Consider the following 26879-nt stretch of genomic DNA (forward strand, 5'->3'; position numbering starts at 1 on the left):
TCCACTAGAAACGCAAGTCGGAGCTCAGCCATTCCTTTCCTTGGACAGATGATCCCTTTCCACAGTGTGGGGCCTGTGGTCGTTCTGTGCCCTTCATATACATCATGTGCTGAGGTTTAAATTACCTACTTTGTCACAGCCCAGACACCCAGGGGAAGACCAGAACCCTTGACTTTAGAAACAGAGACCCAAGCCTAGAAGACCTGTATCTAGAGGAATTAGGCAGAGATGGAGAGAAGGACTCTGGAAGTGGCTGAAGAATATGGCAAGAAAAAAACCCATGAAAACAAGAAAGAGAGAAAGAAAAATTCATTGCAGGGTGTGAAAAGTGCTCTGAAGATAAAAGGGGCTGTGTAAAGGCAGGGTATTCATTATATTGTTATTACTATTATTAGAGAAGCCAGACAGAGTAGAAGATCATTGGCAGAGACAAGGCAACAGAGCACAGAGACCCTGCGGTGAAGAGAGAGGCAGCTGAAGGATGCAAGGATGAGAGGGAGCGAGAGGCTGAGATGCCTTTGTGAGGTTCAAGCTGATGCTAGGGAGGGGAAGCCCTGGCTAAGGTGACCTGCCATCTCAGCCCTGTCCTCTCTTGGATCACTGGGTGCCAAGAATCCCTTGGGGTCCCCCTGACTGACGGGGGGGGGGGGCATGATAATTGAAGAAGGAACTCGTCAGCCCTGTACCACAGGTGTGGGCCCCTTCCTGAATTGGGGCCCAGATCTCTGCTGGCAAGAACAAATGCGTGTTGATACCATCCCTGGGTGTCTACCATGCTCTGTCTAAGCAGATGAAGAACATTCACTTCCCCAAGAGTAGGCAGGCTAAGGGTCAGGGTCCGATACCCTGACAGAGAGAGGTAAAGGGAAGTTACTGATGGGCAAAAGGGAATGCAAAGCATGTGAAGAGGCAAGGCTTAAACAGAAACTGTCAAGGCCTGGCTCCTTTTCTGTGTTCCTGCCTGTTCCTGCCTGTTCGGGGGAAAGTGCTGTCACTGAAATAACTACAACAGTTCCCCAGCTAATATGCTGGTTGGTCACTGGTGTAAAACAGGAATTAATACATACAGCCCCCCTGAAACTGCAGATTCCCACCCCATTGCTCAATCTTCAGTTTCACAATGTCATCGTTCCACTCAACCTCCAGTAACCGAGGAGTCAGCCAAGGGTGAAGGGGCCTTGACTTTCCAATGCAAAACCAGAGAGGAATATAATCAGGCAAGAAGTCTTCTAGCCCTTTGTAAAAAGTCATAAGGAAGCTAAGTCACATTCAAGCCTCATTCCCAAACTTTCATTTTGCAGGTCACCTGCACGGAAAGGTCTGAAGGAGCTGGAAGAAGACACTTGCCAGGTATGATAAGCCAGGTATGACATTTCACCTCCAGTGCAGCATAGCAGCCTTTAACCTAGATCCTGTACTAAGCCAACAGCAGTTCGGCTACCAACTCCTGCAAGGGCAGCATTAGACTTTATTTGATAAAGGTATTTTGTCTGTCAGTGACCTTTCAGCTGTGTGAGTGGCAGAGACCAAACCGTTTGTTCTCAGGAAGGTGCAACCTTCCTGCTCCTTTGCCTCTGATTCAGAAGATTTTGGCTGCAGAGCCAACCTGTGCACAGCTCCTAAAAGGCTGCTGAACAGAGAGGAACCTGCCCCTAACTCCCATGTTTCTCCTACCCATATCAGCCTCCTGCTGTAGGAGCTGGGTGTTAGGGTCATGCCATTCCAGTTACCAGCCTCTCTCTTCCCCTTGAACACCAGCCTCTTAGCAGACTTCAGCTCAAAAAACCAAGGTTTTATCCCAGTGTAGACCTAAAGAACTCAGCGGTCACAAGGTCTGCAATGGTTATTCTTGGCCTTACAAGGAATGAATGGCTGACCCTGCTCTCCACCCGCCCTTTTCTTTGGCACCTGACCAAGACCAACCAAGTCATCCCCCGCTGCTGAGAGAGTGCATGTCAACCTCTGCCCAGCTGTTTGTCCTGGCCAGGCTCACACAGCAGCACTCACTTTGGTCAGGGCTCCTGGGTGGAAAGTCCATCGGGTCTCGCTGTTGAACTGGACCCTCACATCCCCTCGGTCTGTGATCCTGTGCACAGTGCCTGTCTGGCCAATGAACTTGAAATGATAAGGAGAAAAAGAGAATAGAATAAATGCCATTGCTTTAGGGAGGGGAAGGAGCCTCTCCAAGGAAAAGAAGTCTGCCACCTAAAATTAGCTATTGTCTCCATTCCAATTCACAGGCTGAATTTAATGAGGATGCAGCCATGTGCTCATTCATGAAAGGAGATGACTCCTCATTATAAAAAGAAAGCTGGGCTTATGGGGGGAGGGGGCAGAAATCAGTGCCTGCGAAACAAGGTAGAACATTACCACTACCTGCAACAGCTGGTGCAGATGAGCAATGACTACAGCGAAGTGCAGCAATTGAACATCAGAGAGAAAATGCAGTGGAGGGAGGGGTATGGGCAGCACAGGGGAGCTCCTACCCTGCTGTAGCAAGAGACCTTTCCATTTCAATTATCACGGTGCGAGTCTGACTTACAGAACCTGTCAGCAGGCAACAGCTCTGAGACAGCTCCACAAATGTGCCAAAGAAAAATCAAACTGACTACAGCTCTATGAGTTTCATCAGCTAGATCCAAGTTCTGCATCAAGCTATGGAAGTCATCATACATTCAGGTTGAACGAGGGTGGGGTGGCCTGTATTAGCCCCCACAGCAACACTCTAGCCTGCATTTCCAGGGGCAAAACAGCAGCTGGCATAAACCGTCGCCTCTCCACGGACGGAGTTATGGAAATTTACATTATTTGGAAGTACTTCCTCCTCCATGTTGTCCAAAAGAGGGACTGATTAGTAAACAACAGAGCTTGTCAAGCTGCATAGCAATGAATGATGAAGGGATGTAATTTGACCGAGTGCCTTTTGGCGCTAGTTAGAAAAAAGACTGCTCACCTGTACAAAGCTACAGCTTATTTATGTCAATGTTTCAGCAAAAAATAAATAATGGGGTTTCTCATCCCAAAGCTTCAATGGGGTTGCATCAACTTGTATCACATCTGCCTTGGCCTTGATGCCCTGGACATAAATGTGATATATAAGCACCCTGTGTCCTCTTTTATTCCAAATCCCCCTCTCCTCAGCGAATTACCTTCATTCAGTTCCATCACGCAGACCTCTGGAGAGACTGCCCAGCATCAAAACTAGGATGAATTTCATTTATACAGGGGAGGTCAATGAATATTACTGCCCCACACTAAATTTACTGCTGAAGAGTGACACTGCTCAGACCCCTTCTTCAAGGTCTGATGGTCTATTTACTAAGGGAACATTATCTTTCTGGCAGCCTCTGCTGAATATTAAATCTAACTGAACGGACTTGTCAGGGCAGGTAAAGGATAGATTTCCCCATTTAACTCAATGGCAACTGATTAATTTTGCATTCAGCGTGCATGTGGGGACCTTGAAGCTGAACATTATACCCGAGGGCTGACTGGTCTTTAGATTCTGATTTGTAAATCACAGAGGAGATTTGCGGATCTGCCTTACTCAGGGCTGCAGTTAGGCCCTGGCTTTCATTGAGTACAATGGCAAGACTGACAATCATGGCCCTGAACCCTGGCCTCATAGAATAGATGCAGAACTGCTGAGCAGCCCATTTCCCAGTCGGCTGGAGACAAAGGTGCTCAGCACCTTGGAAGATGATGAGAGTTCAGTGAGGGTGAGCAGCTTTTGGCATGTAAGGCTGAAGGTTTTGGCTAGTGGCCCAGGCCTCTGAACAACTAACTTGTGCGAGCAGACTTTGAGACTAAGAAGGTGACTAAGGGATCACTCGCAATGAAAAGGTTGCAAGATCAGGCATTTTTAAGTCAGGGATGACAAATTCACCCCGGGCCCCAGGGTGATCTGGGCCACAGGGGCTCCTCCCAGGCTTAATCCATGGGTCCAGCAGCAACTGGAGTGGGACTGCGTTCAGGCAGTGGCACACGCCTAGGGACAGACAGCAGCACAGGGCCACATTCGGGAAGCAGCATGGGTCCAGAGGCAAGCAATGGCCCAGGGCCACATTTGGGTGGCAGTGCAGAGCTCTGGCTGGCCAGCAGCATGGAACTGGAGCTGGACTGGGGCCGCAGCAGCATGGAGCTGCTTTTGAGCAGCAGCATGGATCCAGAGATGCAGAGCAATGCAGGGCTGCATTCAGCAGCAGCCCAGAGCTGGAGGGAGGGCTGCTAATGATGGCCAAGCCCCCCAAACTTCCAGCAGCCTACCAGGTGGGCCACACAGAATGGGTCTAGAGCCTGTGTTTGGCACCCTTGCTTTGAAGTGATTCTTCTGTTTCCCCAATAATGACAACATTTACTAGCAGTCGCTATTTTCTGACCGGTTGCAAAGTCTTTGAGCTTTCTTGCTCAGTCTGCCACAAATGGAATTGTATCTGGAATGACTCTAATTGTTCCATTAACTAGGCCCATTTACCCTGACATGTTACCTACAGTCCTGGTACCTACAGCCTGAGTTTCTGTAGACTACAACAAGGGACAACAGACTGGTTCATAAAACAAAGATTTAAAAACAGGCTAAGCCCTGGGAGGAGCATACAGATAGTGAATCTCTAGCTACAGATTTACAAGCACCTCCAGCACCCTGGTACTGAAGAACTTTGATATTACATGTGCTCCGCTTGACCAGAGGGTAGTATGCCACATGCATGGAGGTCCTAGCAATCTCCTATGGTACGACAAAAGCACGAGGGAGGGAGCGGTACATTATCTGAGGGAAGCAATGAGCAGAAGTGAAGGCAATCGTACCTCAGCCATTTTAGGGTTCCAACCCCCATGTCCCTCTTGCATCTCTCGCAAGATATCGACGTCCAGCAAGCACTTCACTTTGTCACCGTGCTGGAAAGGGTGCCGAGCCGTGCTCTCTTTCTTCTGCAGTTCAGCTGGCTTTCCTGAACAGAAGGACAGCCCCCAAAATGCACCCAGAGTTAGCTACCTCAGCTAGTTGCTCCTTTAACATCCATACGACTGCTTTAAGTATGTCTGAACTGGGGAATGAGGAAAGGGAGCAGGCGGGGAAGAAAAACTAGCCCCCTTTACTCATGAGGCATGAGCTAAATTATCTGCTGGGACAACAGGAGCTTCCAAAAGCAGTTTCACAAAGTTGGGCTGGCAAGGCAATGTTTCACTGTCTCCACAAACCCTTTCTATCAGTGGGACTTGGTGTGGACATTTAGTTTGAATACCAAGCACCCACAGCACCGGAGGGCTGGGCTGGATGTCCCAGCTAACCCATTAGAACATGGTGTTACCAAAAAGTTCTTTTAAATGCCGCATATTATAGGGAAACCTTAGGCATCCAACTTTTCTCTACCAAAGCAGGACAACTCAAGTGCCACATTCTTGGAAATGGTCAATTCTGGCAGATTCTTACGAGATGCCCAGAGCCCAAAGTCAACTTGCCACGTACCTAATTTTGGGAGATGCTCTTTGTAGTAAAAGCCACCCAATGCTTCCACAATGCACTTGAGGTCCACCTTGCCCTTGTGTCCAACGCGGTAAACATTTGTGGTGCTATCAGTCCATGTGACACTGGCCACGCTTCGGCTAGTCTCCACATCCCAGCCACGAATGTCCATCACTCTCCCGGTTTTGCCTTCACCACCTGATTGAAGAGAGAAACAAGGTGACTAACTTTCATTTTCCACAGACCTCTCATAGACTGAAATTCACTGTCATTCAGCAACAGCTCAGTCACCCGGACTAGGACCTCCTAGCTTCTCTATGGCCCTCTAAAGAAGTTAATTGATTCCTCATGAGGGGCTACAGCTAACTTGATCTCCCTTTCATGGGTAGGGATGCTGAGACGAAGGGTCTCTGGGCTCCACCTGTGGCTACAGAGGGAACCCTGTCACAGCAATAGCAATTTTCTGAGCCTAATCCTGTGGTCAGACCAATTCTGGCCCAGTGTGGTAGTACAGGACAGAAAAAAGAGATTAAATACCATCAAGGCTACCCCTTCTGGCCCTTCATTCTCCCTTACAAGGTACGCACAGCAGTCTTTTCCAGCTGGCAGGGATGAACTGAACATTTGGATTATTATTTTTTTCTAATTTCTATAAAATGAGGGCACTGATGGTACCAAGATGCTTATGGCAGGACAGTGAAGTGATGAGCTGGGTTGTGTGTGTAGCTAACAATTTAACTCAGCAGAATCTAATTAGTGAAGTTGGGAGTTAGCCTGGACACTGGGGCTAGGCTGCCTGATTCCACTGGAACTGCCGGAGGATGTTTTTAAACGACTGCAGCTGACCAGAGCTTTTAAGTTAGAAAGACAGGTAAGGTCTCTGCTGCAATCTTTTTAAATAAATACACTGAAACAGAGAGACAGACTGGGCCAAAGCAAACTTGTCTGTGCTCCAACAGTCCTACCACAGAGCAGAGGGCACTGAGCCAAGCGCTGACAGGCAGGCCGGTGAAGCTGGCTGGGGGATTTCTGCAAGGCCGTGCACAGGACCCCAGCTCCACATACCCAGGGCAAGCAGTTTAGCAGGCAGCACATCTGCTGCCTATAGCAGCATCCCCCTTCCACGCTTCCCTCCTTAGGGGCATCACTGGCAAATATCTTACCACCTTAAGCTTCACACATCTCATGCTGCAAAGGGCACAAGCATCTGAAGCTGAGCTCCTGGAGACCCTGGTCTCACCAGGCAGACAGAATCCTGACATGAGATACTTCAGCACAGAATATGGAGGCGAGAAGATGCACTTTACAAGGGGATCCTTTAAAAAGCTGCTGGTGCCCCATTGAGGGTACCATGCTGTGGCATGTTAGAAACATGGTACTTCTTTCGGTTCCACTTAGTTCTCTTTCCCTCCCTCACCACTCATCAAGCACATACATAGACGCATGGTTGTTTCAGTGGTTGCTCATCCTTAGAGGAGCAGGCACTCAGGCATGCCAGCAAGGCTCCCAGGTTGCAACTGCCTGCACAGCTCTTGGATGTCCTGATGGAAGGTGTTACTTTTTGCACCAACTGCACTCCTATATAGGGACCTAAATCCGCAATGCAGGTCATGCCCACTGGCCATTCAGACTCTCCTTGCCATTGTACCACTGATCAAGGAGACTGTTAACTTCAACGAGAGTGCAGCACCTAGCTTCCCTTGTGACTGAGAAGAACAGACAATATTCAGCTCTATATGGCAGCCACACTCCAGTGCTGCCATTTGAGCAGCCATTGCAGCTGGTATTCAGTAAACTGCAAAGCACGTGAGATGATGACAGTGCTTGTAAGATGTAAAGTCTGGAAGAGCTTCCACAATTAGAACAGATTCCCTAGAAAAAAGGTAGCCAGTAACAATATTCATGTCTGAAAGGTCAGCCGAGCCCCAAGTGCAGCCGGCTGACGATTTCTCAGGGAGGGGGGCTGCATCCAAAGAGGTCAGCCCTGTGGGTCTTGTGCATTCAGGAGCAAGCAGTTGGCACCAGCCCACCAGAGACAGACTGCAGCATAGTGCGGACAGCAGGATCATAATCCAGGCCTCCGGTGAAACCAGCAAGCAGCAAACTAACCCACGGCAGTATGAGGTCAAAGATAAAGGCTTTAATGAATAAGTGAGTGCACGTCCAGACTAAAACTCAGTGAGCAGTGTTTGATTTCTTGCTGTCTGAGATTCCCTCTGGGACACTGGCCAAGCCAGTTCACCTCTATGAGCATCCATCTTTGTCCCATAAAACAGGAGGGTTGATCCTTCTCTTTTCCCACTCCCTGCCTATTTGGTGTGTTGTTCCCCAGCTCCATGTGCAGGAGTCATCCCCTTCTTCCAGGCATGACAGAGCCAGCCAGGACGTTTTCAATGAAATATGTTCTTGACTGGAAAACGTCAATTTATTGAAACCAGATGGAACAGGATGGTTTGAGGACACTTCCAAGGAGTGAACTCTCTGTGGTCTGGGGTGGCTTTTCTGGTCAGATGCCCTGCTCTGGCAGACCCAACAGCTGGGTGGCTAGGACATACTCCTGGAATGAGGGGGAATGACAGAGCAAGGACTTGAACCTGGGTTTCCTGCATCCCTAGAGAGTGCCCCACTATTAGCATACTGGCTATACTGGGGCTGATTCTCTTTCCCCCCGCTCCCCTTTTTTGGAACAAATAAACAAACCCAAGCTCTGCAAGGTCTTGGATTCTGCCCAATGCAGAGCAAGAACATTTTTTTGAAACCCAAAGATCCTCACCGGTTGGGGAAACCATTCTGCTCCAAACCTAGTGCTAGCACAGGGTGCCTCAACTTCTCCTAGGACTCTCCACACTCCACTGTTGAGTGACTGGCAGTGACATGCTGCAGCCTGGTGGAAGCTCCTGGCAGAGATGCTAGACTCAGGGAGAACAGCAGTAGCAGAGTGCTGTCAGGGAGGCTTCATGGCGTGGCACACATGCAAAGTGGGTATCTTAGGCTGTCTCCTTGCTGGCTGGCCAGGATCAGCTTTCAGAGGGGCAAGGACAGGGTGGGAGAAGGAGGGCAGGGAGCTGTGAAATGGGGCAGAAGAGGGGCATTTCAAACACAGAGGAGGATCCTTCCTGCTTTAAAAGTTTTCATGAAGCTGACTCTCAACTCAGTGAGGAAAACAAGAGTGCTGGCTTTACCACCAAGGAGACTTAGAGCTTTTTGATGGGAATAACAAGGGAGACTAACCCAGCCAACACCAGCTTCCCTTCTGCCCAGCATGGTGACTTGGACAGAGAGGGATGGCCATGCATTGGAGAGTAGCAGGGATCACTGAAGGAAGCAAATATACCTGCCTGGGCTGGTATCACCATGCTGAGGTGGAGGCAAGGAGGTCCTACAGCAGTGAGATACTCACCTGGTAAATGCAAATGTGTCACTGGTGTGTCTGGCACTTACAAACAAACCGCCACGGGGCCTGGACCCCGAGCAGCTGCAGCTGGACAGGACAAATGGGGCTGGGCTTTCTCAACTTCATCTTGGGCCTTGACTAAAGCCACTGGCTCTGCTCTGCATTCAGGCCCTTTCCTATAAAGGAGGCGGTTAACACTGGCCCAGATTTCATTCCAGTAGCATTCTGGCTCAGGCCGGGGATAGAAACATGCACAGACACACATTTGGTAAAAGGTGCAAGCTGCTTAGGAGCTAAGGCAGTTGCCAGAACCCAGGCCAGCTTGGGAAGAGCCAAACGAAGCATGGAGGGAAGTTTGGTTAATCAGCACGTTCTGCAGCAGCCCATGCTAATTTCTGCAGAGGGCTTCAGGCAGCAGCAGGGGAAAAAAAAAAGCCACAAAGCAACATTAAAAGCAAGGCCATTAAATTACTAAGTGTTGCACTCAGCTACCGTTGCTCTAATAAGACACATGAGGCTGAGGGATTAATTACGCTGCTCACCAGTGCCCCCAACAAAGTTTACAGGACTCTTTACTGGCTCTATTTACATGTGTAACCAGACTTGTATGGCAACACATGGAAACCATTGTGATCACAGGAAACTGGGGTCAGAAGGCTGGGTGCTGAGCTGCTGTATGGAGACAGAGCTCCATTGGCATCAAATGAAGCATCACTGATCCTGGCCAGCTGAGGGGCTGGCCTGCCTTTCTCCTCACCTCACCTTTGTTTTGCTCACATTAGCACATTCAGGTCTCAGCTGCCCTGATCTCCACAGCTCTCATCTATGCAAATATCGAGCTTGTCTCAGACAGGGCTGGCTTCTCTGTATTAGACACGAGCCCCGTTTCCCTTCAGATTCCAAGTGTGTACAGCCTCCGGCACCCACCGCAGACCCACCGCCAAAACAGACTCAGGCTCAGGAAGAAGGCTTTACAGCTAAGTCACGTGGAGGAAAACAAGCCTGATCCATGCAGGGCTCCGAGATGGGAACGAACAGGGGAGATCTTGCAGCCTTGCTGCACAGAGGGCCTGAGCCAAAGGCCATTGACATTAATAGAAAGATTCCCATTGACCTCACTGAGCTTTGAACCAGGCTCACTAGAAGTGCAGACTTCTTGCAGGCAGAGTTGGAAGACATACGTGGCAGTGGGGGGGGTTCTTGTCCCCTTGCAGCATCAAGTCTGTAGTTACAGTTCACAGAGAAAGCAGAAGTCATCCTGCACTAACTGCTGTCAACAGATTCCCTCAGTGATACATGGGGGACTGCTGCCCCATTAAAAATAAACAAACAAACAAATAAATAAAATCAAAGGACCAAAAATTAAGAGACCTCAGAGAACAATGCTAATTCCTACTGCGAGTGCCAGCTCTCTGAGGCACAGAAAGGGACTCTAGGCTCTATCAGGTATTGTGTATTTTTGCAGCTCTGTATAAATGTCCAAGAGTGCCTCTGCTTCCCCATCTATCAGCCATGGGGTACCTCAGAGACAGGCTAGGAGCATGAGCTCATGAATGCCTGCATGCTGCCTTAATACCATAAGAAGACAAAGTGCCAGATAAGTGTCTCTACACGAATACAAGCAAATAAAGAATAATTAGAGCTCCTCATAAAACAATCTGCAGCGTCTGAGTGACCCCAGCAAATTCCCTGGCTGCAGCATGCATTTATGATGAGCACTTTAGCAAAATCAGTGTTTTTACAGTAGGATATTTTTTTTTTTCATTTGAAAAAAAAGCAAAACTGCAATCCCTTACCATCCTGATTGCCCCATTCCCAGTCTGGGCCACGGACTACCTTAGCCCCCTGGAAGGTGCCCTTTAACTGGATACGAGTCAGGTTCTGTCGTGGATTCACTAGGACCCTGTAAAACAAAAAGCAGAGAAAACAGACCCAAGGGTTATTATTTCCACTGCGGAAGGATGGAGTCCAGAACAGCACCCACCAAGCGAGAGCTATGCACACACACAGAGCAAGGCCTAGGCTGGGTTGCAAAGGGCTTACGCTCTAAACACTCAAGCAGGACAAAAACCTGGGTGGAAACAGACACAACATACAAAGGCTTATTCTGCAAGCTGATCTTAGACAATGCTGTGGTCCACTGAAAGCACAGGCCAGTGGTTAAGATGATAGCTGAGAAGGCCTCAGCTGGTCCAGGTTAAATGCTCTGCTCTTCCATTGAGTTTCTCTGTGACATTGGCTGATGCACCAGTGAGGTTACATCTAACATGGGCTCTTTTGCTAGTAAATCCAGCACATCTGACGACTCGCATCTACACAGCAGGCTGCAGGAGCTAGATTACTGTGGCTAGAAAGCTACCAGAACCTGAGCCACCTTGGAAATCTCTATGCTACACTACAGACCTCAGCCCAGATCTGTCTAGAGGGCCCTTGGTTGAAGATGATATCTACAGTGGTCAGGTCCTGTTGAAGCACCTTCCAAGTGCCATAACTCTAGGCTGCCTCAGCTATTCTAAAACAGTGTTCTCCTGCACAGAAGACTTTGATTTCACAAAATCCCCTGAGCATTCAATACCCTGCTTTCTCTAGTTGGGGGAAGGGGGGCCAACAGATGGGTATTGCAAAGGTACTGCAATCCATATCCTTATTTGCCTACCTCCTCTTGCCAGGCTCTCTGCAGTGCCCAGAGAGTGTGAGAGAGGGTGGGCACTGAGATCTGAATGCATTCTTTATCCCCCTCCAGAGGGAGAAGCTTGTGACTTGGATGATACATTTCTTATGCTAGAACCTGGAGCTGGTGTTTTAACAACCCACTGAAGCCTGGACCTTTTACCTTCTTCAGCTTGTTACTGGATCTCCTGTGACTTGTGCACTGTGCATCCTAATGTGTTTGTAGAGAACAAAGATATTTGCTCGCGTGCACGCACGTACACACACACCACACACACACACACACACACTCCTGCTAATCGGTGGCTTTCCACTATTCGGACTGTAACCCCATAGGGAGAAGATGCAAAGGAATCATCAGACAAAAGATAGCTAGCAGCTGCCTCTGCTTGGGGGCAATCAAGAAGTGGTGGCACACCCCAGCTCCACCACAGCATTTGTCTGGACCATAACCCTGCCTTATACTTGCCCAGAAATAGCATTTATCTGTGTACTATGTGCCTGACAGCACAGCATTGTGCTGCTTTTTAACTGGCTTTTGCTAAATATCATTTTTTTACTGACTTACTGAAGCATTTCATCACCTAGGCAAGGAGTATTTGATGAAAATGGTGCTTTTTTCATCAGGCATTGCCTCCTCCACTACAACAGGAAGGGAAAGGCAGAGTGTTGTTGTAAGGCACTGGGCTAGGGTTCAAGTGAGCCAGATTCTGGGTTCAGGTTCCCTGAGTGTCCTTCATCTCACTGCGCCTGGAGGTCTCTTAGTAGAGCTGGAATGATACTGCTTCCTTTCTTCCCTGCCCTCTTCAATGTAAGGATCATCTCGGACTACGTGCTGGCACAGCCACTAGCACAGTGGGGTTCTGCTCATAAGATTTAAGGAGACAGTCAAAGAGAGTCATAAAAAGAGCTACCCTCTCTTGCTAAAAAGCTCAGTTTAAGCAAGCCAGACATTGCTCAAATAGCAGGGAAACCACTGTCTTCTATGAGATTCTTGTTACATTTTCCCTTTAAGTATAATCACAGCACAAGAGGTATTTCACATCCATAAGGATCTGATGTGCTAGTGGCTCCTTTCCAAGGGGTTTTGTAGCCTGTTAACCAGCTAAGAGGAAATGAAGCTGACAAAATAAAACAGGCTGCGTTTTAAGACCCAAGACGGCCTGCAGTTAGTCTTGTATTATTTATACATACAGATCCCACCGAGTCACATTTATCTGCTGGGGTCTATCTTTAAATTCAAAATGACTAGGGTCACCCCCTAACCTTCACTGCTAGCAATTAGGGATTCACTTGACTCCAAAGCGCAATCTGTGGTGAGACGGCAGAGATCTCCTGCCCAAAGCTGGGAGACACAATGGGCACAAGCAGGGAACATTTGGAATGAATGGGACATTCACTATAACCTACCCCTATTTATTTTTTCATTTCAAATTTTCTCCCTGCTCTATTTACACCTCTGAAATCCAGAGCTACCTCCCAATCAACCATTTAAAAAAAAGTCAAGTCTTTTTTCTGGTAACAGGTAGTTCTTTAAATAAAGGTCCAACAAAATTACAGTGGGAGTCATGCATGAGAAAGCTCTAAAGTGATTGTCTGGGACAAGAGGATGGCAGACAGGAAGCAGGCTCTGATGCACAGATGTCACTGAAGAACACACTTTAACTGCTTCAGTCTTGGTACAAACAGCTCATCACTCTTCTCTTTCAATTAACTACTACTCCTCTCAGTAAATAGTTAGATACATTATCACCCTCCATAACACCACTCTTTAATTGACAACCTTCAGTTCTTGGTAGAACAGATTTTTTTTTGTCATCAGTTTTGTGATGTGGGATCTGGAACAAGAGGGATGAGAAGTGTGTGCCCACTCAGAAAAATGATACATCTTAACCTCAGCAGCCTTGCAAACCTCAGGGCTCAGATCTAGTCACAAACACTAACTTGGACCTTGTAAAACCCTGGAAGTATTGGAGAAAGTCACTATCAAAGCAGGACTGGAAGTCTGCTGTGCCCCAGGAATACACATCCTGCTCAATGAAAATGGTAAACCCACCTTTAACTAAACAGCTGGAGAACAATCCCCCCTCTCACTTCACATCATGAAAGCAAGAACTAAGCTTGCGACACAGAAAATGAAGAGAGCTGAATACACAGGGGCCCTTCAGGACAGGGGCAGGATCTCAGCTGGCGCACACCCCACGGCTCTATCAGGGCTCCTGGAAGCGTCACAATTTTGTGCTAGTGAAGAGACCACGGAGACCTTAATTAGCACTATTGTGGGGTTAATAATCTCCCTTTACAAGTTTCGTACTGCAGAACTACTAGTCACCTCCTCCCACGTGTTGTTTTTTCCTTTTGGAGCAGAAGTCAAAGTCCAGGTTAAGAAAGATTTCCAAAGCCAGGCTGCCCAAAGTTAAGCTCCTAAATCCATATTCCATTGAACTCAATGGGAGCTTGCTTCTATACAGTACTTTTGAGAGAGAATAAAAATGAAGCTAGTCTTGTTAAATGCCTATATTTAATCCAGGAGTTTAACCTTGGGTAACCAGCTTTGTAAAATTCAGCCATAATCTGTGCTGTTCTACAGAGCAACAGCATGGCCTCCCTCAAAATACTATATTCAGTTCAAGTTGCTGCAGCTCAGGTAGTTCAGGTGAGCCCATCTTTGAAAGGAGACTGCAAGGAGAGATAAGGAGAATGAGAAAAGGGCTGGAAAGGCTCTCATGTAAAAAAGAAACTAAAAAGATGGGGATTGTTTCATTTAGGAATGGGCCAAAATTTGCAGGACTGAATAAATATAAAATAGCCTCAGTTATTCCTGATCTGAGAGAAGTCATACAAGGAATTTCTGCTTTGTCGCCAACACACAAACAGGTAAATGCTAAATGAAATGCAAACGTGGCAGATTCAAACCTGATAAAAGAAAACATATGATGCATAACAAGGCTGCCAACCTCTAACTATGAAGAATTAGGAGGAGATTTTTATGGGTGGACAAATTATCCCCACATCTGCCACCTGTGAGGAGGATTCATTCCCTTCCTCCAAAGCAAGCAGTGATAGTCACCGTCAGGGCTGGGATACTTGATGAGGAGGATGGTGGATCTGAATTAGTCTGGTGACATGGACATTTCTGTTATTAGGTCATTCAATTTTTTTTTTTCCTGGAGCAAGGACAGTGCACATTCATAAATGAAGAACAGAAAATTTGTTTTAAAATAAACATAAATCCCATGCCAAGGGAAAGTATTGCACATCGGAGCTGAAATCACCTACTCAAGAATAACTGGACTAATCCCTGTACAGTGCAACAACACTTCAGCCTTTCACAGCAATGGGATCAAGATAGAGTCTAGGGTAGAATTGGTTGCTTTTCTGTGCTACAACACTGAAAAAAAGTCCTGCCTTTGCAGAAGTCCTCAGCAATGAAGAACAAACTACTTCCGCTTTCCAGTAAATAGCACCCAGAGCTACCAACCCTGGGAACATGGGAAGTCAAGTGTGCCACCTCTCAGGAGGAAAGAAACTTTTGGCATGTCAGCTAATCATTCAGGGGTACTAATCTTTCCATTCTCCCAGCGCTTGCCTGCCTTGTCTATTAGGGCAAGTGATCTGAGGCAGAACCCATCTCTTACTCTATATTTCTAAACAAAGCCCAGATCTTAACTAGGGTTTCTGGGCACTACTGTAAAACAAGCAATACTGGTGCACCGTCACACAAAAAACAGTTGTCTGCTTCTCTTCTTGGAAAGAGAAGAGGACAATCCCATTCTAGTTGAATGTTTGAGGTAAGATGGACTGAAGGCTCCTTCTCCTGGCTTTATGCCATGGTGACCTTGGGCTGAATGGCGATGCTTCCAGAGCAGGCTGCTGACCAGCAATACATGAGAATGATGCAAAGACCAGATGTCCCATGTCCTTAGCCAATACATCTTGGTTTTTAATCCAACTTGATATATATTTTGCTCTGAATACTGGATAACAACCAAGGTTATTAGAGTGTTGCAAAAATACCCAGGGGATAAATTTCATCACTCCAATATTGTCTTTAATAACAATTTTAATTAAGACAGCCATTTACAGTCTGGAGCCACTTCTGACCTAGAAATTCCAATGGCATTACATTTCTGTAGTGTCCCAGTAGATAACACTTAGGAGCATATGATGGTACTGAAGTGGAGTTATTCATCTGCAGCAGACATGCTGAGGGGCAGCCCACTAAGAGTATCAGCCCTGTACTAGATTCCTAAGCAGCTGTTTACCAGCTGTTCTCATCCCTTCAAAATCTGGGTGCCATGCAGGCACCAAGTTTCCCTGAACCACCTCTGCAAGTCTAGGAGTCAACCAGCTGTGCTTTGCAGACATGCACCAAATGATTGACCACTTGCTCACCCAGAAACACTTACTATTTGTGTCACAGTAGCACCAAAATGCCCCCCTGAGTTCATGCCCCCCAAGTGCCAGTGGAAATATGCCCAAGAACAGTCCCTGCCACCAGGAGATTCCAATCCAATTGGACACACAATAGGAGGGAAGGGAAAATGGAGACAAGAGTGACTTGGCCAAGGTCACACAGCAAGTCAGTGGCAGAGCCAAGACGGCTGGCTCCAAAATCAGTGCCCTCTCTGTCAGGCCATGCTACTGCTGTTGCAGCTCCAGGAACTGAACCCAGGGGTCCAGGCTAACACACTGAAAACACCAAATGTCTAAAAACGTGCTTGTAAAATGTATAAAATTTCCTGCAATACCTGCCTACCAAAATGTAGTGTCTTTCATTGTATTTATATTTCCAGAAGTGCCATACTCTTCATGGATGAAGTGCAATAAAGAGGTAAGAAATAGTTTGATGACAGGCTGTGGCCTTTTCCTGGGGCCTAGAGAAAGTAAATCCTGGACTTTTACTCGAGAAACCTGCCTACATTTTTTCCACTCTTGGGTCCATGGGGTTGCCCTGTTATCTTTTCAGAAGCCAGATCCAAATACATATCATAAACACCGAGGGGGGAAATCCAAAGCTCTCTGCAGCCAATGGGGACTTTGGCACAGACCTTATCTGCTCTGCTTTCTTATTGGGTATTGTTAGGGTGACAATAATTTGGATTTTGGGGGAGCATTGAATCTGCAGCTGAATACAAAGCATGACCTGTGGCCTAGCAAAGTTGCTGCCCATAAAGCAGAATGATAGCTAAGCCAGCCATTTGCTTATGCTAAGTAAACATCTCAACTGTGTAAACCATTTTCTGAGAAAAAAGCAGCAAGCAGAACAAGATAAGATACAGGGGCCCAAAAAGGGTGGGGATGGGACTGAAAAAACAAACTGGAATGTGGAAGATAACAGATAACCAAGATGAACATATGCAAAAGGGTGGATGGTAATTGGTAAAGAAACCTTCAGAGCTCGCCCATTGACCGAAGGAAGAGGGTTCGTGGCCCTGAGGGCATGATCTCAGGGGGGCATTTTGGTGCTACTGTGACACAAATAGGCAATTCCATGCTAAGGAAGCAAACAGTAAACAGAGGTGGAGCTTAAGACGAGAGGAGAAATGGGTGGACTAGAAGGCAGGAGGGAGGTAGAGTAGATGTTAACGAGTATAAACCAAAGTGCATAAATGCAGGAAGAATCTATTGTTCGAGGCTGCTCCCTGTATTCTGTCGGTGTGGGAGCTCACCCGAAGCTGTCTCCATTCTGAATAAAGCTGTTGCAAGCAATGTGTGCTGGTGTTTGCTCCCTGCACCGCTCTGGCTAACGAGTAACAGGATCCACAGGTAATTGGACCATCATCTCCCCAGTCATTAGGCACCACATGGAGCCAGGGTCTAACAGGTATCCTAAGTAATTAGTGACGAAGATAGTGAAGGGTTCTGTTAGCTCCCTGGGAACCAGATTATTTACCAGCCTGTTCTGCACAAGCCAGGGGGAGACATGTAACCACTTAACTGAATGGTATACAAACCATCCCGATAGCAGGCGGAATAGCCAATTTCCATTCTCGTGTGCTAACCAGGTCCCACATTTTAGTTATTAAATGCTGTCTTTTGCATGATGGTTGTTTGTGCTCAACTGTCTGACCACTAGTGTGTCAGAACATGTCATTAGGCAAAGGGGTATTAAGGAGATGATGTCACCAAAAAAAAAAAAAGGGTCATGTGGCTTGCAATCTGTTCCTGCAGATTGTTGTCAAATTGTGTTAATGTTCCTGAGAATGATATTTTAAATAAATAAATACCCCCCCCCCCTCAAGAACTGTTCTTCTACAGCCACAGATAGAAGAAGAGCCCAACTTAGCAATCTGGCCTCAGGGCACACATGAGCATAAACATCTGAGGTACTGTCCCACCTTGTGAAGGGGGCTTCAGAATATTTTTCATTTGTGATGCTTAAATATATTCCTCCTATAGCTGAATTAGTTTAGGTCAAAATGGGCTTAACTTAAGCACAGAAGCTGTCCAAGCATTAGACTAAAAAACAGCAGCCTGATGCGCAAACCCAGAGCAAAAGAAAATGACCCCAAAAGGGTTGGATACAAAAATATGAAAAGCAAAGGAGTTCTCAGGCAGAGGCTGCCGCAGCTCCCTGGGCCTGGGCACTGCAGCACAGACCGAAGGTGAAGCAGAAGGACACCAGACAATATCTGGAGATTGCACACTGAAGTCCTGCACTCAGACTGCTGAAAGGGCTCGTCTCTCCTCCTTCCACCGAGAGCCAAGCGTCAGCTCTGAGCAGAACCTGCTTTTCACACTTAACTGCTCACAGAGGAAATAATCACACCACAGAGCATCAGGTTATACAGCCTAGCCCCCGAGTACCGGTAAAAGACAGCTCCTGAGAGAACATCCTCATGCTTTGGCCAATCTTACTGCCATCCCCCTTGGCACAGAAAGCCCTCTCTCTATCAGATCTTGTCATTAAGAGGTTGTTCTCTGTGCCTACCCCTTAATTTACTTCCTGGCGTTTACTTCTTGGGTAGTGGAACTGAGACACCTGCCTAATGCTCTGTGCCATTGCCCTGCTGCCCCAATGCAGAATTGATGGGCCACTTTCCTTAGGCAAAGGCCCAGAATAGCACATAGCTAAGTTTTAAGGCAGGACTGGCACCAGCAGTGGCGGCTGGTCTGAGCCCTCCAGTGCTCCTGAGTCTTTTCTGCTCTCAGAAGGGCAAACCCCAGCTTTTATACTTGGCCTCAGCCATGGCTGAGACTCTCCATCTACTATTGAGGACTTCCATGAGGGACTGCCGCATTATATTAGAAAACAGGCAAACGTCATCTGGTTTATTTTAGAAGAAAAGGGAACACAGTGTAAGGGACCAGAAAAACAGGCGCCAGATTTAGCAGTGAACATCTTGTAACCCACATGGCATTTTCATTTCTCTCCCCATTTGGGCTTATTCCCACTCTGACAGTTAGTCAGGCCACAGGGGAAAGAAGCACAAGAACTTCAAGCCATGTCAGCTACAAAGATACATCCATCAAAAAGGCACAAAACTCCTAGCTTCAACCTAGTCCTGCAGCATAAATGCTAGAAGAATGGCACAAAATGACACAGGATGTATTGGAGATAAAGATCTGGAGAGCCGAGTGAAAGGAGTTTGCAAAGGAGCTGGCTCCAGACACAAGGTCTTGCTTTTGTTCACTGTTTTGAATGTTCAGATGCTCTCCTTCTCTCCCTCCCCATTTGCTTGAAAATGCTCTCTAGCCATTCACTGGGGCCATTCCCTCCAACTCACAGAGCTTACCTAGAAATGCCCTACAGTAGTGATGCTCAACACTTTGGCCCTGCAGGCTGGATCAGAGCCCATGCACCAGGATCAGGGCTCCATGTAGCTCCTCTGTGCCGGAACTGGGGCCTCGCACTGCTTTTGAACACTGAGCTTGGGGCCCTGGGGCCCCACACCATCTTGCCCAGTGGAAGTGCCCAGTGCCCCACATGTTGAGACTGGGCCCCACGCACCTGTGGGAGCCCCACAGACTGGAAGACCTGGTGCTGGGGGACCAGATCTGGCCTGCCTGAGAAATACAGCATGGTGGACTGTGCTAGTCTGGGCATCCAGATTTTTTTTAAATACATCAGCCTACACACAGTATTACTCGCATGCAAACATCTACAGCTTGCTTAATGGGTACACAGGCTTGTTTACAGGTACATAAACCAAAATGACTTCCCTTCCCCTATTTTTTTCAGTTAAAGGCTGCATAACATCCATTAACCTCAATAATTTAATCATGAAGCCGGGCAGAGAAAAACCAGACAGTTCGTTCTATGGTTCCAGGCTGACTCACAGCAATCACCATGATTTTGATAAACATATTTCATTCAGCACTCCCTGGCTGCAGCCAGAAGGGGATTTGGAAGCGATTACTGACATAATCAATTTTGTAGCACGCAACAGCAATACAATAACCACACACCACACTGGCTGCCAACAGCCTTAGTCCTTCTTCCCCTCTGTGTAGCTACACTGCTTGAGAAGGGGCTAATCTGCTGCATTTACACCTCTTCAGCGAGGACTTTACACCTCAGAGACTGTTCTGCATGTTCCAGCTCTCCAGCAGCTAGCCAATGCTTGGCACTCCCCAGGAGCACACCAGGACTTCCTTCTGCATGGGATATACCCACCCACATGTGCACATCGTCTTGCCCACGTCTCACACATGTAGATGCGTGACACTATATGCCAACAGCATTTTTCTTTGCTATTAAGCCACCCAAGCTTTTGCATGGCACTTCACATTAGCAGGTCTCAAAGGACTTTAAAGGAAGGTCAGCACTGGCCCCACTTCACAGGCAGGGACATGGAGTCACCAAGAGATGAACCAACCAGCCCAATGTCAACCAGCAGGTCACAGGCAGGCGAGGCCAGGCCCTACTAGGTCCAGTCTACTCAGGGCCAAATTAACTCTTTCGTGGGCGCTAGGCAAACAAAATCACGAGCTCTGAGCCAGTCAAGACCCCCACCCCACCCCTACACTGCTGCCCATGGAGAGCAGGGCTCAGAGTCGCTGCTAGGAAGCAGCCGCCACAGTGCTGAGGCCAATAGAGGGAGGCAGACAGGGCCATTTGTACTGCCACCATGGAGGGAAGGACCGTCCCCCCCCACAGCTCAGGGCCCTACACATGTGCCTAGCTTGCCTATGCGTTAATCCAGCCTTAAGTCCACTGTTCTGTCCATACGCCTACCTCTTGCTAGATTTACTTGCCTTCCCGCTGTGCTTGCTAAAAGGCTTTTCTTGCGTCTCTAGCCTTCTGGGTCCCAGGCCCAATCTATGGGGGAAGGGGAAGGTAGGAAGGCCTGATGCATCTATTATAGCCCAGGGCTGCTGCTTTGGACTGGGACAGCCTGCAAGAGCTCAGACATGGCCACCTTAGCTTCAGCAACATCCTGATTTGCATTTTCTTTCCAAAATAAGGAACTGTTAAACAGGAGGCACTTGCTACCATGGGCTTGCCTCCAGTTCTGAGCCCTGAAGGAGGAGGTAGTTGAAAGATTACCGGTGGAGTTATTTTTGCTGTGCTAAAAAAAGTCTGACAATTGCAGTCTTTCCATTGCCCCCCAGGAAGGCAGGAGCAGGCCCTAAAGCACAGGGCCAGCTGTGGGGTTCGGAGAAGTGGGCAGGGCTCCCAGATGTTCTCTAGGATTGATTAAAAAACAACAATGACATCTCTTCTTCTTCAGAATAAATGCTTCAAAAATTAATGTGCAGAAACAGTCCAACCATACCTACTAGAGTTATCAGAGTGAATCAGCAGCACAGGGGGGTGGGTGGGACTGCCTCATTTATTCCAGCGGGTGTTGATTCAGAAGGCAGCTGTAGCAATCAATGTTCTGGCCAAACACCGGGGATGGAGCCTGGAACTGAATACTGGGCCTGGAAAGCCTGAGTCGCGGTACTTTTAAATCACAAGACAGGCCTGTAGCTGGGGGCAGCCATTGCTTTGTAAAAGGCTACACTCAGGGCTCAGTTTGCCCACCATTTAGGGCTTTTGTAATCTGATAAAACTCTTTTATTAATACAAGCTAGAGGGGAGAAAACGTGCATCTGTGGACTGTCCTCCTAATGGAGACATCAGATCTTGCAAAATCGTGCAGGCGCTGGTAAATGGTTTTTGGAGGATAATGTATGCCTTTTAAGCTTCCCTGAGTCTCTCAGGCAGGAAATAAATGTATTGATTGTAAATGGAATAACTATTTGATATTCAAGAAGTAACTTGGGGGAGGAGCGGGCAGACCACTGTCCCAGCTGAACGAAAAACACCGTTCAATTTCTGGACGCCAAATGACATTACCTGCTGTTGATTTCTGATCCTTGTGTAATAAATACATCACAGCTGCAGGGTATTGATAGCTCTCAGGGAACAGATCACACAGGCAGGCAAACAAGAGAAGACAAGGCACAGCAGAACATTTTAAAAGTAGTGGACTCAGAGCTTGGTTCTGAAAACAGGTGACTGCCTAAAAGGCGTATTTTATCTGAACTGGCTGTGTTAGCCCAAACCCCCACTTTGCAGTCTATCTCCAAAACCAACTGCAGACGGAGAGTGTTCTTGAACATGCTATAGGGCTGCAGTGATGTACATAAGCTGCCTTTATTTTTATGGCATATTAATGTGCTAGGAATAATGCAAATGCCCCGGAGAGAATGTCAAGTGATATTTTGTTACTCATCCTTTAAACATGACGATTAGCTCTAAGCATGGGCTAAGGATTTCTTAAGCACAGCTCACTCTTGCTTGCAGTTTGTTTACATAACTCCAGGAGAAAAAAGCAGATAAATCAATTCTGAAATGGAAAGAGAAAACACACCATTCTTTTCCTTAAGAATTAATAAAACTTTGGATATACATATGACAAAAATGTCTACGAATCTTAGTGTAGATGGGGATGTCAGCTCGAAGGACGAACAAAAGCATCTGAATAGCTGAAAAAGCTAATCAGAAAAAGGGAATTACTTGGCAAAAATTAGATACTGCCCTCCACCCTCCCCACAAGCAACCTGCATTCCTCCTTAGTGCTCCCTTGCAAGTAGGGGAAGAATGCACCCTAGCTAACAAGTAATCAAAGATGAAGACACACACAAATAGAATATTATTTTGCTGGCTCAGCTCTCAACCCAGCCATGTGCTTTTGCTTCACACTCAACCTCTGCTTTAAGGTGTAGTTCAATCAGGTGCTGCAGGCCCCAAACCTAGATGGTTTTATTTTGTATAAAAACAAAATTCTCTTCTCTATTTTATCCTGAGAGGACAGGCATTGTGGCACCATACTAGCGTATGAGAAGTTGAACTGTCTTGACTATGCTAGGCCATTTTTGGACTAGTCGTTTCCAACAGGTACGGATGGCTGTACTAGTGGTGTGACTGTGGATATAGCATAGACAGAGCTCAATGGGATCCAGGCATTTTCAACTCCTTGTTGTCCAGTGCAAAATTAGGCAACATGTTAATAAGCACCCGAGTCTTCCAATCATGAATAGGGCTGCACCTATTAACAAATTAGAGGTCAGAAACATCTCTGAGTCATCGCGGTCACTGTACTCTTTGCCTGGCCTATTTCTACTGTCTGTGCTGGGTAGAATACAAAAAACCTCATCCTTCCTAAGATAATAGCAATTTTGCCGAGTTCAATAGGAGCAGAGTGTAATAACCCTGGTGAACGAAGAGCTTACGGGGAAAGATAAAGCAGACAAATCTTTCCCCTTTATAAACCTAAAATGTTATTAGTGGCACAAGGAAGGAATACATTTGAAATGTACAGATCCATACTGACGAGCGAGGTAAGCAGCTACAATTTGAATGACTCCAATAAACCAGATCTGACTGTGTACTTTTCAAATCTGTATTCATTGTGCAGTGGAGGGTTTTCTCTCCTCCTTCAGTATTGTCCAGTCCTTTAAAAGACACAGCAAAACTAGTGAAAGTAACATATTGCTAATGATGGAAGTGCTAAAAGCAAGGTGAAGAGAGAAAAAAAAAGAGGGGAGATGAAGCTGGGGAACTAAATGTGTGAGGTGAAGAGCAGGTTTCACCATCTCAGAGGACTGCACAAAACACTGCTTACTACAGCTCTCTGCCCTGAAGCTCAGAGCTGGCGTGGTGTAAGTACTGTGGAGCAGAGGTTGTTCTGGGAAATAAAAAGGCACCATTTTTATTCACTAGTGGAGTAATAAAACATGCAAGCTGTCACTCATCTTTCCCATCAATGCTGGCCTACAACATAACCATTCGCAGACTCTCAACCGGATTCTTTTTGTGACCTTGATTTGGTTTATTTTGTTTATGCAGTAAGTTGAATAGATAGACGATACTATCCAGATGTCCAGACCAAATCAGGTACCTAGAGGACTACCTGGTAAGAACAGTGCTAGCAATCAATTATAGGCTAAGACTGCAGGCACAAGTTTGACCCCAATTAAAAAAAGGCAGCTGGCTGCACATATTTGATACTAGATTACGCAAAACATTTGCAAATGCTTTCCTGTAAATGTTTCTCTATCAGTCTCCAATCGAAGCTGTATCTCAAAAACATTTATTTCTACAAGATTGTTAAGGACTGACAAGTGAGGATTTGGAAATGGACTGGGTAAAACCCTACTTTTTGTGAATCACATGTACATGTAATAGTGCTAACACTGTGTGGCACTTCCCAATACCCTTAAAATGATCTCAGAGCACCCTGATTGAAAATCACTACTGTAGACTAATTTGCATCAGCTTCTGATCAGGTGCCAGATACAGAATACTGTTGCCTTTCCTCTGTAAGATAATTATCATCTTTCTTTTATGCAAATTCTATGATTATTTTAGCCCTGATTACTCGAGGAAGCCATAAGAGAGTATGGCCCTGTTATAACCCAAACAGGAATGGACTGTTTTTGAAAAGCTCACAACTGCTTTACCACCAAAAAGAAGAACAGAGCTGAGGTTAAGACACTAAGCTCTGACTCCTGACATAGTTCAGTTTCTGGCTTTGCAGCAGACCCACCGTGTGACTCCAAGAAAATCTCTCCCCACCATGTAAATGCCTGACTCGACTATTCTGATGATAGCCTCTCTGGGGCACAGACTGCCTTTTGCTGTGTATATGCAAAGCCAACAAAAATGCTGCCCCAACCTCAGCTGCAGCCTCTGGAATCTACTGCAATACAAATAAATACCAACGCATCTAAGACTGTTGCATCCAGAGTCTCTTCCCTCCACCACGCCAAGCTGAGAATCATAGATTTCATAGACATTAGGGCTGGAAGGGACCTTGGAAGAGCACAGAATCCAGCCCCCTGTCCAAAGGGCAGGAAGTCAGCTGGGGTCATAGGATCCCAGCAAGATAAGCATCCAAATTTCTCTTGAAGGCATTCAATGTGGGTGCTTGAACCACCTCCGATGGCAGACTGTTCCAGACCTTGGGGACTCAGACAGTAAAGAAATTCTTCCTTATGTCCAGCCTGAAACGGTCTTGCAGGAGTTTACAACCGTTCAACCTCGCCATCCCTTGGGGCGCTCTGGTAAACAATCGTTCCCCCAGATCCTGGTGGTCACCCCTGATAAACTTACAGGTGGCCATCAGATCACCCCTGAGCCTATGCTTTTCCCGGCTGAAGAGCCCCATGGCTCTCAGCCTGTCGTCATAAGGTCTGTTTTCCCGACCTCTGATCATGCACGTGGCTCTCCTCTGGACTCTCTCAAGCTTCTCCACATCCTTTTTGACTTGTGGAGCCCAAAACTGGACACAATACTCCAGCTGCAGCCTCACCTATCAAACCCAGACTCCCAGCCATGCAGAACCATTCTGGACTATCTGCCAAAGTCCCAAAGTAGCCCTGTACTCAAGAAGAAAAAGTGAGTAGGTGAAATAATGAATAAATGATTCCAGGTATAAAAGATAGCTACCAACCAACAAGATATACACAGCACTCCCTGCTTTCCCACCCTCAGTAACAATGTGGAAAGCAGCAGCAGCACAGAGAGAGAGTAAAGCCTGCTGAAGTAAATGGGAGTATTTCCATTGACGTCAGTGAGCTCTGAATTAGGCCCTTAGGCCATTTGCTTCTGCAAGGAAACGCATATGACAGACCTCTTCCCCATCATTTGTAAAGTTCACTCTGCTCCATCAGTATCTTTTCTTGGCTACACTCCTGTATCACTGCACCTGCCATCATGCCCACTTCTGGTTCATGTGTCTCAGACGGCTCACTCACCTTCCCTACCTCTTGATGCATCACTTCCATTAAATGCCCCTGGCTCTCACCTTGAGCCTGCTGGCACTGCTGCAAACTGGACTTCATTAGACTCTGCCTACCCTTTTTCTGCCCCTTCAATCTTCAATGTAAGAGAACTCATTATCTGCAGAGAACAAGGATTGGAAAGCCAGCACCAAAACCCTGGATTTATAGCTCAGCTGGCAGCGCTGCTTGCAGATTTGCAGCCTCTGAATAGAAGGCGAGCAGGCTTTCTCCCTGCACACAACTGTGATGAGAAGCTCTAAACAGCGAACCAGCCTGAGTCAAGCCAAACCCTTTTGCATTTTGCTTGTTGGACTATGCAGGGACGCCCCAGTCACTGCTCAGCCATTGAGTACATCCACTATCACTTCATCCAGCTGAAAACTGAAAAAGATCAGGAAAGAAATCAAGACCTTGGAGAAAATGATCCATATATCCCTTCAATCTAAGAATAAGGCATCATTCTTAGACTGAAAAATAATGGCTGAAAGATTCAGGAGAGAGTATTTGCTAACATGACTACTATAGTTCCATACATGTATTATCATGTATAACGATATTTATGTTACAGTGGGGCCCAGTGGCCCAATGCAAATGTCCCATTGTGCAAGACACTGCATGAAAACACAGCAAGGCACTACCCTGCCCCGCAGCCCCTACAGGCCAAGCTGACCAGGCAAAGTAACTGCCAGTGTCCTTCCTTGCCTGCTGGGGAGCTATGGCATAGAGAGATGCAGAGACTTGCCCAAGGTGATGCAGAGAGTCTGTGGGAAAGCCAGAACTGATCCCAAATCTTCTGAGTCTCAGTTCTGTGCATTAAAGAATATCCCCTGACCCTTCACACCTTCGCAAAAAAAAAAAGAATACTTCCAGCCATGCAAAACTAACCTGCCAGACAAAGGAGTTCACAGCATCATAGCATCTAATGAAGCTTGTGTTCTGTGTATCTACTTTGGTTAGTCTATAAGGTGCAGATCTAACCTGTCTTATACTTGACTTCACACTAATATGGCTAACTACCTCTCACAGGAGTTCAGAGTCAAGCACTCCACCTGTGATATCAGCCCAAGTGACAAGATCATCCATGGCTAGAGCAGAGACAGTGGCAGTTGAAAGCCCAAAGACATTTAGCTT

At 46.9% G+C, this 26879-nt stretch overlaps 1 protein-coding gene across 2 annotated transcripts in view; it reads right to left on the reverse strand.

Annotated features, from left to right (window-relative positions):
* Window positions 1-26879, reverse strand: part of MIB2 (mindbomb E3 ubiquitin protein ligase 2) — an 82527-nt gene that overhangs the window by 16564 nt on the left and 39084 nt on the right. For both annotated transcript variants that reach the window (XM_019541315.1, XM_019541313.1), the window contains exons 4-7: window positions 10655-10761; window positions 5468-5662; window positions 4807-4949; window positions 2008-2115 (exon numbers count right to left, since the gene is read on the reverse strand). In XM_019541315.1, coding sequence (XP_019396860.1) covers window positions 2008-2115; window positions 4807-4949; window positions 5468-5662; window positions 10655-10761 — 553 coding nt within the window. The remainder of the gene's footprint in view (window positions 1-2007; window positions 2116-4806; window positions 4950-5467; window positions 5663-10654; window positions 10762-26879) is intronic.

Source organism: Crocodylus porosus, unplaced genomic scaffold, assembly GCF_001723895.1.
Source record: "Crocodylus porosus isolate Cpor-Errol unplaced genomic scaffold, CroPor_comp1, whole genome shotgun sequence".
Taxonomy (NCBI): domain Eukaryota; kingdom Metazoa; phylum Chordata; order Crocodylia; family Crocodylidae; genus Crocodylus; species Crocodylus porosus.